The following is a 13,728-nucleotide window of genomic DNA, read 5'->3' on the forward strand; positions in this document are numbered from 1 at the left end:
GTCTTACAGATAGGTATTATCAGGAGGCCGATTGAACCCAGCAGCCTGGCGCGGAAGCTTAAGGTCTCATTCATGTGTCTTAGGGAGGGGAAGGGATGCATGCAAACTTCTTTTAGTGTAAACTCTCCAGTGCCTCCTTCCCCACACCACCCTTAGCCTCTTAGTTGGTCAAACACACCGCCTTTCCTTACTTTGCTCTTGTCATTCTCCCTTTTTGACCAAAAGCCTCCAGTGGGGAGAAGATGAAAGGGAGCTTCTCCACAGGCATCCTGTCTCTCTTCTTAGCGCAATCGCTAATATTCATTGAAAATCCTTTAACAGACGCATGGGTTAAGTCATTGTACGAGTATTCAATGAGCGCTCAGAGTGGGAACGCTTATCAACAACGCAAACATTTACTTACTTTCTAGGATACGTTTTTTAACTTAAAAGCCTAGAAAAGTCTCAGACAATTCACTCCTGAATAGAAACCTTCACCCGCAGCTCTCACCCCTGGGCCTCATTGCGCGTCACTGGCCACAAGGCGGCGGTGGCAGCCATGGAGTCGGACCTGGGGGCGGACGCGGCGGCTCGGCCATCGCTTGCTCTCGCCTGGCGCGCGGCTCTCGGCCGTGGATTAGCGTAGCTGGGGACGTGGGAGGCCGCGGGCCCCGCCCCCAACCGGCCGCGGCGGCCGCCCAGCGCGGCAGTCGGCGCTACAAGCCGAGCGGCGCGGAGGTTGCGGAGGGCGCGACCGGCGGGCAGGGGCACCGGAGTGTGCGCCGCCTTCGGGGCTCCTCTCCGCGCGCCAGGGCGCGGGCACCACTGCGGCCCCCTCGGGCGGGCACCAGGCTCGGGGCGCCAGGAGTCGGGGGCAGCCCTCCGTGGCGCTGGGACCATGGCGCTGCGCGCCCGGGCGCTGTACGACTTCAGGTCGGAGAACCCGGGCGAGATCTCGCTGCGGGAGCACGAGGTGCTGAGCCTGTGCAGCGAGCAGGACATCGAGGGCTGGCTCGAGGGGATCAACAGCCGCGGGGACCGCGGCCTCTTCCCGGCCTCGTACGTGCAGGTGATCCGAGCCCCCGAGCCCGGCCCGGCGGGCGACGGCGGCCCGGGCGCCCCGGCCCGCTACGCCAACGTGCCACCCGGCGGTTTCGAGCCCCTGCCCGCCGCGCCGCCCGCCTCCTTCAAGCCGCCGCCCGACGCCTTCCAGCCGCTGCTGCAACCGCAGCAGGCGCCGCCGCCGAGCACCTTCCAGCCGCCGGGCGCTGGCTTCTCGTATGGCGGGGGTGCCCTGCAGCCGTCGCCGCAGCAGCTCTACGGCGGCGGCTACCAGGCCAGTCAGGGCAGCGACGATGACTGGGACGACGAGTGGGACGACAGCTCCACGGTGGCTGACGAGCCGGGCGTGCTGGGTAGCGGCGCGTACCCGGACCTCGACGGCTCGTCGTCGGGGGGCGTCGGCGCTGCGGGCCGCTACCGCCTGTCCACGCGCTCCGACTTGTCGCTGGGCTCCCGCGGCGGCTCGGCGCCCTCGCAGCACCACCCATCGGGGGCCAAGAGCTCGGCCACCGTGAGCCGCAACCTCAACCGCTTCTCCACCTTCGTCAAGTCGGGCGGGGAGGCCTTCGTGCTGGGCGAGGCGTCGGGTTTCGTGAAGGACGGGGACAAGCTGTGCGTGGTGCTGGGGCCCTACGGCCCCGAGTGGCAGGAGAACCCCTACCCCTTCCAGTGCACCATCGACGACCCCACCAAGCAGACCAAGTTCAAGGGCATGAAGAGCTACATCTCCTACAAGCTGGTGCCCACGCACACGCAGGTGCCAGTGCACCGGCGCTACAAGCACTTCGACTGGCTGTATGCGCGCCTGGCCGAGAAGTTCCCCGTCATCTCGGTGCCCCACCTGCCCGAGAAGCAGGCCACCGGCCGCTTCGAGGAGGACTTCATCTCCAAGCGCAGGAAGGGCCTGATCTGGTGGATGAACCACATGGCCAGCCACCCGGTGCTGGCGCAGTGCGACGTCTTCCAGCACTTCCTGACCTGCCCCAGCAGCACCGACGAGAAGGCCTGGAAACAGGGCAAGAGGAAGGCCGAGAAGGATGAGATGGTGGGCGCCAACTTCTTCCTGACCCTGAGCACACCCCCCGCTGCCGCCCTCGACCTGCAGGAGGTGGAGAGCAAGATCGACGGCTTCAAGTGCTTCACCAAGAAGATGGACGACAGCGCGCTGCAGCTCAACCACACGGCCAATGAATTCGCGCGCAAGCAGGTGACGGGCTTCAAGAAGGAGTATCAGAAGGTGGGCCAGTCCTTCCGCGGCCTCAGCCAGGCCTTTGAGCTGGACCAGCAGGCCTTCTCGGCCGGCCTGAACCAGGCCATCGCCTTCACCGGAGATGCCTACGACGCCATCGGCGAGCTCTTCGCCGAGCAGCCCAGGCAGGACCTGGACCCCGTCATGGACCTGTTAGCGCTGTATCAGGGGCACCTGGCCAACTTCCCCGACATCATCCACGTTCAGAAAGGTAAAGCCTGGCCTTTAGAGCAGGTGGTGTGGAATGTGTTCTTCAGGCTGAAAGGGTGCCTTTGACAGAACTACCATCGTCTGTTTCAGATTAATATCCCACAGGTCGGGAATACAGCAGGGATGTGGACAGCCAAGCGGTGCCCTGAGCGTAGGGCGGATTGTGGGCCGGTAGCTTCCTCCTTAAAATATTTGCAGACAGGGCGCCGGTACTCTTCAGAGGAGTTTCTGAGAGTACTTTTGATGACAGTGCTGTCATTTTAGAGTTTGAATAGTTGGGTAATGAGCTTCTGGGATCTGTAATCTTGTGTCTAGGGTAGAATTAGAAGGGGACCCAAACCATGTTAGGCATCCGTTTGGACACTGGCAGTGTCACTTAGTCGTGGGTTTCCGGAAGTGTGGCAATAAGAGGGGGGGGAGAATGGATATCTGCAAACAAAGGTAAGTCCTGCTTTCGCCCTGCACACCACTCAGTCACTGCGCTGGTAGACATCAGGGTCAGTTCTCTGAGGTACTAGCTGGGGAAGCTTAGGAATTTCCTGCACAGGCTTCTTGCTTGCAACCTTTGTAAATTGAGGTAAAAGACTCACTCTAATTTCAGGAAGTTTTAAGGAAACTAATCTCTTTAGGTTCGGTCATCTTGAGTTTGGAGTCTATTAACAGACTGAAATTAAGAGTATTATTTAGGAGAATGATGCAGGGAAGCTATGTAGAATGTATAGCATCTCTGAGGACTGTGTCGGAGAGCAGTGCTTCTGGTATCCCAGTGAGTTAGCTGCCTAGCTGCCTGTCAGAGCTCGTTTCGTTAGTAGTTCTTAGAGTCCCTAACTACTGTTAAAGCACTAAAGTTTGCAGATTGTTTTTTTACAATCTGCAATAAATAAATTAGTAATTCCTGTCAACGTTAGTCACCAACTTCTGATAGCATGCCTCGAGAGAGGGAGAATGGGGAGGGGGTGGAGTTAGGGAGGCAGCCTTGCCTGTGAATGTCTTCTGTTCAGTGTGGAGAGGGAAGAGGGAGTCACCTAACTACCTTCCTGAGGTGGTGGAAACCTTGGGCCACCAGGCCTGGCCTTCAGTAATGAGATGCTCACTGCCCTGCCATGTGGGCCAGTCCCCTTATGAACAGCCCTGATCTTTGACCTATTCTTCCTGGTATTGAACTAAAATTTGCCTCTCTTGATTCTCTTTCTGTTCCCTGGAACCACACAAAATAAGTCTATTCCTCACCAACATGTCAGCCCTTCAGACCTTTGGGGACAGCAGCTTCCTTCCCCTCTGCTGCAGTCCTTCCCCTTCCAAGTATGTGACAGTCTCTAACTTACCAAAGGGGGGGGTCCTTCACACATGTTGATCTTGGCGTTGCCCCTGATAAAATGCACCCCAAACATCTGCAGTACTAGTTTTAGTAGAGAACAGTAACTTTCTTGGCAATTTACATGTTTTAAGTGCAGTGTAAGGTTGAATTAGCTATTTGAGCAGCCATATCGCTTTTGACCTGCATTGAACCTGCATCTACATTCCTTATGCTTTTTTGCATAAATTGCTGTGAATCCTTGACGTTTTGGATGGTGCTGTTGCCACTGGCTCTTTGAGCCTTTAATGTAGGACCTTATATTTAAATCCCATTGTGTTACATCAGTGCTGGCCGCCTTTTTAACTGTTTCCGTAAGTTTATGCAAATTCTTGGTAAATAGTTGAAGGGGTGGAGCCAGGACAGACTCCTGCAGCCACACACGGGTGACTGGCTACTACAGGGTTTCATCCATCCATTCGCTGGTTTGACTGTCATCAGACCACACACTCAGTCTTGTCAGGTGCTCTGCCGTTGAAATTATTTATTAGAAAAGGTGTGATGTTTGCTCGAAGGTCGATTTTGAGTTTATATGTAGCCTGTTAAACCGTGTATATAGTTTATTTTTTTAACCCTAGAACTAAAATTGTTTCCTGCTGGGATTTGAGAAACTTCCTTCATTAAAACCAGTACCATTTTTAAGTTGTTTAAACAATTCAAGGGCACTAAACATAATCTTCAGGAACTTCGGAAAGAACACCAGTTGATATTCAACGTAGTTTGTTTCTGCTGTAGCCTTGGTGTGTAACGTACAGGGAACCTGTGTCCCTAGATGACGTGTCTTTAGAATGTACTGCCATTTAAAGCTATAGTGTGCAGTACATAAGGCTAAAAGCATTTGTTTACAGCCAGCGTTTATCAAGGATGCTGGTGCTGGCCGTTTTTAGGAACACAGATGAGCTTTAGCCAGGCTAAAGCTTTTTGAACATGTTCTGGATGTTCACGTGGTTGTAAAGAGCAGCTCAAACACCTCCCCCCACCCCCCCGCCCCCCGCCACCACCTCTACACAATTGCTGTTGGAATGAATCTTTCTTAGTCTGAGCACTTGGGGATTTTGTTTGCAAGTTGTTTTTTCCTCCAAGGCCTCAATGTGTAATCATATCAGAGGCCTTACTGTGACTTTTGAGAGGAGAGCCAAAAAAAAAAAAAAAAGTGAAAATCTTTAAGCAGCGTATACAATCTTTTGTTGTAAGTATTTGGTCCAAAGTTTATATTTCAACTTGGGAGAAATTTAAAAATTGAAAATAGTTATTTCAAGTCTTAAGTCTTCATTGTTTATAGTAAGAGAAAAGCAGTTTCACCACTTGTACATTTTACATGTTCTAATCATATATTAAGAGACCCACATTCAGTTGTCAGAAAATGATTAGAAAGTGCTTTTTAATTACTAAAGCAGTTAAAAAGGGGAGTTAATTAGTTTTTCCCCCCCCTTAATTCTGGGGGAAAGGACAGGAACATTAGGCTCCTCTGAGCCTTTTTCTTACCCAGGAGACTGCTGCCATCAGCCAGCTTTCCTAGCGTTCTGAACCTGTGCTGTTCCATGCTGGGTCTGCAAGCCACGTGGGACTATTTAAGTTAGTTAAAATAAAATAAAGTTCAGTTCCTTAGTCCCACTAGCTATATTTCAAGTGTTTTATAGCTAGCGGCTACCACATTGGACAACAGAGGTGTGAGGAATATTTCCTTCCCGCTGCAGGTTCTAATTGGAGAGTGCCGAGCTGGACCGTTGGCCATAGTTTAACTGTAAGTCCTGTCATAAGTTTCCCCGGCAAATTGATGATCTTCTCACATACTTTCCCGATAGTTTGCTTTATTCTTGGTCATCGCCTGGCATCTCCTCTCCATATAGGCTTAGGCGATAAAAAGTGGGAGGGGAAACAGGTCCTGCTAGATCCCTCTCTACAGAACTGCCCAGGCACTCAACCAGTGAGTAATATTTCTGCAGTGGGAGGACATCCACCTGCTTTGCAGCCTGCCTTCATGTCCCATTAAGAAAATGCAACTGGTCTCAGGATGGACATCTGAGGCTGGTGAGGAACCAGCTCCAGAAAGAGGGTGGAAGACTCAAATACTCTCAAATGTGGTGGACTGGGGTTTTCTGACTCTACTTAGTACCGAAACCATCGCTTAAACTTAATAATGGTTTTAGTATAAGTACTTTCTGCAAAAGTGAAGAGAGCCTTGTGTTTCCTTCAGTGAAAAGGGAATGGTTAGAATTCTGATTTTTTCATCAGCTGATGAAGTCTTGGATAAACAGACCTATTTCGGTTAATGGAGTTGAGTATGGGAAGAAGGCAGTTTGCTGTAGTTTGAAGTACAGTAGGTGGAATTCAGAACCTGTTTGAATTTTCTTCATATTTTGCTTTGTCTTCACAGGAGTCCCTTAAATCTTTGTTCATGGGCAGTTCATTGATCGCTGACTAACCAGTCTGCACAGGTCCATCAGTGAGCTTTGTAACCCTGTGGTCTTGATTGTCTTTTCTTGAAATGGCAGCCTTTTATCCTTTCCCTCTTTATCGCCCCTGCCTGCAGTATGCCTTTATAATGCCGACCTTGCTGAGTTTGGCGTGGTACATAGAATATATTTCACTGTCAGTTTCCTAGCATATTCAATTCTGTTTCCAAAGATACGATTTACCTCTAATATTTAATGAAGCTTAATCTGAATGGCAGCGAGTTGTGGTGGTTTAAAAGCTTTAGGCTTATCTCTTGGGGAATATTGCGAAAGGGAAAGGCTGTAAAGTTAGATGATGAGAAATGTTGGTTTCATCTTTGTTTATGAATCTGGACTAGATAGCCAGAGGGAGTCACTTAAAGGGAAATTGTATTCCAGAGAAAAGGTATAAAATCATGTAAAAGTGATTGGTTGGTAAAATGTAGTCTTAGTGTGTGAAGCGAGGATGCAGAGCTAGATAAATAAACAAGGCAGTCCTGTTTTCTGTACTTGTAAATTAAACATGCAGGCAGGGTCTACTTCACTGCCCTCTGTAAACGTTCCAGATGGAGCCTTCTTTTGAACAGAAAACAGCCCCGGGACCTCAGGAATGGTACACCAGTAGTGGGCCTATCAGTCTTGTGGGGTAGAATTTCACCATTGTGCTTCCTTTCAGCACAGGGAGGGTCGGTCTTATGTCCCTCAGACATTAATTAAAGATAGCCGGAGTCCCGGCAGGGCACACGAGGTGAGGCTGGGCCACCGTGAGCCCTTCCCTCTCTGCTCCCCTTTCTCCTGTAGTTAAAAATAGCCCTGAGAGGGTGGTGCCAGTAATACAGAGAAAAGGTCTAATACGCGGGCTGTTTACAAGCTCATCCTTATTTTGAAACCTCGGCTAGAAACCGAGGTCATTCATCTTTTTTGCTTTAGCCCCGTCTTAACTGCACCCATTTCTCCTCTCCCCTCCATCCCCAGCTATTTTTTAAAGAAACTTCAGTTCCAGGCCTTAATCTTTGGCCCAACTGTATTTTCTTAGTGAAGACGAGGTTACCTTTGGGGCTTTTGTTATAGATGACTGAATTCCTTGGTTGAAACGTCAGCATGACTGGCCACCAACAGTCTTGGTCACGATCTAGGTGGGGATACTGCTCACATCACCCTGTCACTGGTTTCTCTGACTCCTTTTTGGAGCCACGAAGCCCTAGTGAGAATCACACCGGGAAACCCAGTCTGTTAGGCTGGGCACCACAGAGCCCAAAGGAGGCGGGGACCCACACTCCCACTCAGGTCTTCTGAGGACTCTCGGACTCAGCTGGACTTTCCTCTTTATTCAGACGTATCCTCCTCACAAGCTCCTGTCTGGTCATCTTTGGATTTCCAAAGACTGTGTGGAACCCAAACAACCGATACAAACATGACACTTTTCTTAAACTACATTCCCTCTTTTCAGGCTGAATAAAAATCTGCTGTATTGTCTCTCAAAGTGTTTTAAAACCAAAGTGTAATATCAAGTTAGATTTGATTTGCCATCAGTTTATGATGATCACACACACACACACACACACAAATAGCACAATAATGCTTAGCTCTGTTTAGAGAGACTGGGCCCGGAAGACCTGTACTGTCTGTCATCCCACGTTTACAGAGCACAGACTCGATTCGTGTCTGCAGGAGGGACAGACAGGACTCTGATCCTCATGAATTTTGTTTGTTTGTTTGTTTTAAATTTTATTTCTTGGCCGTGCCAAGCGGCACGCAGGAGCTTAGTTCCCCGACCAGGGATCGAACCCGTGTCCCTTGCAGTGGAAGCGCGGAGTCTTAACCACTGGACCACCAGGAAGTCCCCTCATGGAGTTTTTTGACTAGTGGCAGAGAAGCTGTGTGCCAGGTTGCTGAGAGCCCCCGGGCCTACACAGAGGAGACAGGGCTGGCCCAGGTCTGACAGGGAGCTGAGTCGGCTCTAGAGTCCCACAGGCAGAGTCTCACCACTGTGGGCCAGCCTGGCATCTGGGCGACCAGTGTGTGATGTGAGGGAAGCTTTGGGCAGACTGTTTTAACCTCTGTAAGCATTGTTTTCGCATTGCCAGAGTGGGAACACTTCCTCATAAGATCATCATGAGGATCAAATGTTATGGTTCTTAGTAGCTGCTCACTTAAATCCTTGATTTTTTTTTTTGCAAAGTAAAACGGGACCTTTAAAATGGGAGGTACTCTCCCTTAAAAGGCAATTCCAGGGATCTTATCATCCCTCTTGGTGGCCTTTTACCACCAGAATTGCAGGCAAAAGTATGAAACGCCAAGGGGGCATCGGTATAGCAGTTGAACGTTGTATTTTAACTCAGCTGTCCTGTATTGCACACCAGAAGAAATGGTAACGGAGGAATAAACATCAGTGTTAGTGGGGTCACCAGTTTGCTGTCGCCAGTCCCTCTCCTCCTCCAAATTACTTGTGGCCTTGCACAAAGCACTGGCATTTCTGAGCTTCAGTTCCCTCATCTGTAAATGTGAAGTTCATGATTTCCTAGGTATCGTTTTGTTGTTTGACTTTAATAGCACCGTTCCTACATTGAAAATAAAATACTCCTAAGTATATGATGAACATTTCGACGTTGTTTCAGGCTAGTTTCAGTAGCGTTCTATTTGCTTACGTGACTGTGTAATCTAGGAGTGTGAAAATCCTTTATCAGTTGACGTGAAAGAAGAGTCATGCACGTTTAGTTTGGATCAGCAAACATGCATGCAGGGCTTGCCCGCCAGGTGCTGCGGTTGTGAAAGTGATGACTATGTGGCCTCTTGCCTGCGGGCGAGAGCGCGTAGGTGTTCCGAAGCTGAGGCGAGCTGGGTGCTGGAGCAGCTTCCCTCCTACCCCAATGAGGTTGTAATTAATAGGGCCACCAAAGAGGGAAGGTGTGACGGGCTTTTTCCCTCCTACAAACTGTACTTCGCTTTGAGTTCTAGTACTGTCTCCTCTCCGGAAGTAGAACCAGCCTTGCATTGTTGCTCTTGGATTTGTAGCTTGGTTAAACTTCAGTGTGGACGAGTTTTAGTCCGCGTCATTTCTGCTCCTTTTCTTAGAACTTTACATCTCTTACTGTGATGTGACTTTTCTCTTCTGATAAAGAAATTTTATGTGTTATTTGGCAGGTAGGGAGACAGTGGTTACGGAGGGGAGCTTAACATCATTCGATTTATTCATGGGATCCTCTGAAAGATAAACCTGATTTTATTCAACAAATATTTAAGTGCCCATCATAGGTCAGGCACTATAAAGATGCTAGGGTTGCATCAGTAGTCAAAACAAAGATCACTGCCCTTGTGGCGTTTACATTCTAGCAGGGTGGAGCCACAAGGGAAAACACACAGTAAGTAATTATAATGTACGTCAAAGGATGATATGTGTTAGGGGAAAAAATTAAAGTGGAACGGTTCAAGTGGGGATGGGGAGGCAGGAGGCAGAATGAAAAGGGTGATCGTTGAGGCCTCCCTGAGAAGGTGAGATTTCAGCCGAGGCCTGGAGGAGGTGAGGGAGTTAGCCAAGCAGGTGTGGGGCAGAGCTTCTCAGGCAGAAGATACAGCTAGAGCAAAGGCGTTGGCATGGGTGTATGCTGGCCAGGCAGGAGGAGGCCAGGTACTTGGAGCTAAGAGGGTCTGAGTAGGAGATGAGGTCCCAGAAGGTTCAGCTTATAGGGCTTTAGAGGTCATTGTCAGGATTTGGAGTAAAAGCTCAAGTGAGAAGGGAGCCATTGCAGGTGTTGAGCGAAGGAATGATGTACCAGTAGACCTCGGAAGAGACCTAGTCCAGTTGGTGTGTTGAGAATAGAAGGGGGAGGGGGGGAGGGGGTCAAAGGTAGGAGCAGGGAGCCAATAATCTAATAATCCAGGTGAGAGATGATGAGACAGTGAGGAGGGGTCCCACTCTAGGTATGTTTTGGAGATAGAATCTGCAGGTTTTCCTAAGGGATCAGATGTGGCACCTGAGAGGAAGAGGAGTCATCAAGGGTGACTCTGGTTTTTGGCTTCACCAACACTGAGAATGGAGTTTCCGTCAGCTGAGGTGAGGAAGGCCGTGAGTGGCACAGAGGCGGGGATGGGCCGTCAGGACCTGAGTGTAATGCTTTGAGACTGACGGGCTCCTGCGTTCTGTTCCACACCTACCCCACCCAGCACATGCACAGTCAAGCCTCAGGTCGAGTTCTCTTCCTTGGAGTATCCCAGCCCTTTTCCAAGTCACCATCGCTGATGGAACACTGACTGGTGTGCCAGAGACGATACATTGCTTGGTTAGTGTTCGGGGGTCAGAGTTTTTATGTTCCTCTGGTATGAAGTTCCACCGTTTTGTGCCTGCATAGTAAGTACTTAATGAATGCTTGTTGAATTAATGAAGTAGGCACTCCTGTAAGTATTTTTTGGTTGATTTTGAAATAGATTTCTTCTGTGATTCATAGAATGTTTTTGTTTTTCAATTTATATGATGATGGATAACAGGGTTTAAAAGTGTACAGGAAATAAAGATAGGATCTGGATATGGTTTATGGGTGAGGTCATTAACATGTGAGCGATTTAAAAGTCTTAGACTTAAGTATCTACGAAATGACTTTCCAAAATTCATTGGGGCGGCGGGGAGGAAGTTTGAAAATGCTTTATGTGCCAGAAAAATTAATATTATGTACCTTAGGTTTCACTTTATATTGATTCCTGATGTTTAAACTTGTATATCCTGTACTTCTTTCCTCTTCGGTAAGCCTTCATGATAATACTTTTACTGGGGTCCCTTTTGCTTCATTCGAAGCGTATGATCCAGAGTGGGTGCATTCACCCTGTTGAGTGACTTGGATACACAAAGTACTGAGGTGCTGAGCAGGAGGTACTTGCCCTCAGGGAAGACGCAGTTCCATGAGGGAGGGAGGATGTGTGTGCAGAAAGCTGAAATAGGAGGTAGATCTCACTTAGTGCCTGTATAATAAGAGTGTGTGGGAATCCAGAGGATGGAGAGTTGCTGTCGTTTGTGTTAGAGGTTTGGGTGGTAGCACTGGTTTTCCCTTTGAAAGATAATTGTATTTTGACTTTTGGGGGAACATTGATGGAAGGTGCATGGTTGATCTTGGGAATGCTTTAGGATAACTTTGATAAGCATATGAAAGCTGATACGCTGCAAGCCCAGGGCTCAGGTCTGTGAGGGAGGCTGACAGGGTGAGTTAGCTGTCACTGTACAGCGTGACTCATGCAGTCGTGGGCACGTGCCATGGTGTAAAGTAGGACAGAGGAGACATGATTAACTATGCGGAGTGAACGGGAGAGTTCAAGGGTGGCTTCTCCCAGTCTCAGTCTAAGAAGAGTTTTGAAAAGCAGTTGGAAGTTTGCCTGGTAGGCAGAGCAGGGAAGGGCATTCTGGGCGGAGGGAACCATATGTACAAAAGTCAGGGATTAAATTCTGGGTGCCTCGCACAGTCAGCCTTGGAGTGGTTGCAGCTTTACATGGGCCCCACCCTGGATCTGTTGAATCTGAATGTCAGGAATGTGTGGCCTAGACATTGATGTTCTTAAGAAAGGTCCTCACGTGATTTTGATGTGCTGCTGGAGGTGATGGGGGGAGCATCATAGAAGATCAGACAAGGGTATTGATGTGGTCGGGCCTGCCCTTCAGATGCGCAGGTCCTGGAGACAGGTGTGAAGGGTGGCTCAGGGTGGGGCAAGATGGGGAGTTCTTGCAATGATTCAGGCAAGACATGGTGCAATCCCAAACTGAGGCAGTGTCTGTGGCAGTGGGGAGGAGGAGACAGAAGGGGCTGTTTGCCAACAGGAGTGGGGCAAGGAACAGGAAGGAACGTAAAATGACCTGCACACTAGGGCCTGTGGAGCTATCAGTGGAGATGCTTGGAGCTGGAGCGGGGGTCTGCAGACTACAGCCTGCGGGTCCAACCCACCCAGGTGCCTGTTTGTTTATAGCACTTGAGCGAAGGATGCTTTTTACATTTTTTAAAGGTTCCATTTTTAATGGTTATATAGGCCTCGATTTTGCCTCGTCTTGCAAAGCATCAAATATTTACTATCTGACCCTTAAAGAAAATGTTTGCAGACCCTTGACTTGGAGGTCCAGCAGGTTAGGGAGCTGGTGTCTGTGTAGCTATGCCACCAGTTTTGACTGTTTGCTATGTGAGCAGCAGTGTCGCGGGCAGTCACATCCACTGTGTCTAATTCTGTTCAGGAGTGGGTACGGCAGCAGGGTGGCTGTGAGCCTGGACCCACAGCTACGTGGGGCTGAGTTCCCACCAGCAGCTTCTCTCAGCCTCAGTTTCTTTGTGTGGACCATGGAATAACCACTTTCTATGGCAAATGTCTTTAAGCATTAACCATTAGCTGTCGTATTCGTTTGCCAGGACTGCTGAAACAAGTTACCACAAACCGGGTGGCTTAAAAAAAGTAGAAATTTATTCTCTCACACACAGTTCTGGAGCCTAGAAGTCCAAAATGAAGGTGTCGGCAGGGCCACACTCCCTCCAAAGGCTCTAGGGGAGGCTCCTTCCAGCTTCTGGTGGTTGCCGGCACTCCTTGCTGTTCTTGGCTCCAGTCTGCCTCCGTCTTCACCTGGCATTCTCCCTGTGTGTCCCTTTGTCTCCTTTTCTTTTAAGGATGCTAATCACGTCGGATTTAGGGCCCATGCTAACGCAGTACAACCTCACCTAAACTAATTACATGTGCAAAGACCCTGTTTCCAAATAAGGTCACAGTCACAGTTTCCAGGTGGATGTGAATTTTGTTGGGGGGGAGATACTGTTGAACCCAGCACAGCTGTTAACTCCCCTGCTGGGTACCTGTGGGAGATGAGGCTCGGGGACGTAAAATGATTTCCAGGATTACACAGCTAATAAGGAGACAGCATTTGAGTTCACTTTTTGCCTTGACCTGGGTCAGTACTCTTTATGCTACAGTAAGTAGTACGTCTGCTAGAAAATTGAGTTTTATCCTGTAGGCAGTCAACAGCCACTAAAGGTTTGAAACTGAAGAGTGACATCGGAATTGTGATAAGAGTAGGGAACATCCTTTGGGGGCTTTCTGTGTGCCAGGCATGATGCTTCACGTTTTATATGCATTATATCCATTTACACCTCATGGGAGATTTTGAGGTATATTCTCTCTTTGTCCCCACTTCGCAGACTGGAAGTGAGCCACAGAAACCTAACTGTGAGCCCTTGGGGGCATCCCTCACCCAGTGCAGCCTGGTCCCCAAGAAGCTGCTCCTGTGGGCTGAGTACAGGCCGGCGGAGGCTGATTAGTAGACCAGGCTTGAGGCGGGCTTTGGAAGAGCAGGTGAACTGGAGACACCTGCCAGGGAGAGTGGTAGGGCTGGGTGAGGGGTGGCTCTCTTGAGGAGTCTAGAGTTACCTTTGAAGTTTTACGTTTGGGTGACAGAAAGTAGTGATGCCAGGAATAGAAATAGG

General features: G+C 49.5%; 1 protein-coding gene across 4 annotated transcripts in view; it reads left to right on the top strand.

The window, feature by feature from the left end:
- The first annotated feature begins 741 nt into the window (after nucleotides 1-741).
- Nucleotides 742-13,728, top strand: part of SNX18 (sorting nexin 18) — a 34,643-nt gene continuing 21,656 nt past the window's right edge. For 3 of the 4 annotated variants that reach the window (XR_005019218.1, XM_036845979.1, XM_036845978.1), the window contains exon 1: nucleotides 742-2,501. Coding sequence is in view for 3 of the 4 variants with exons in the window: in XM_036845979.1 (XP_036701874.1) it covers nucleotides 878-2,501 (1,624 nt within the window). In the remaining variant the exon portion in view is untranslated. Of the gene's footprint in view, nucleotides 2,502-4,432; nucleotides 4,498-13,728 lie in introns of those variants that run through there. The other variant, XM_036845980.1, reaches the window with a different exon arrangement.

This window comes from Balaenoptera musculus, chromosome 3, assembly GCF_009873245.2.
Source record: "Balaenoptera musculus isolate JJ_BM4_2016_0621 chromosome 3, mBalMus1.pri.v3, whole genome shotgun sequence".
NCBI lineage: Eukaryota > Metazoa > Chordata > Mammalia > Artiodactyla > Balaenopteridae > Balaenoptera > Balaenoptera musculus.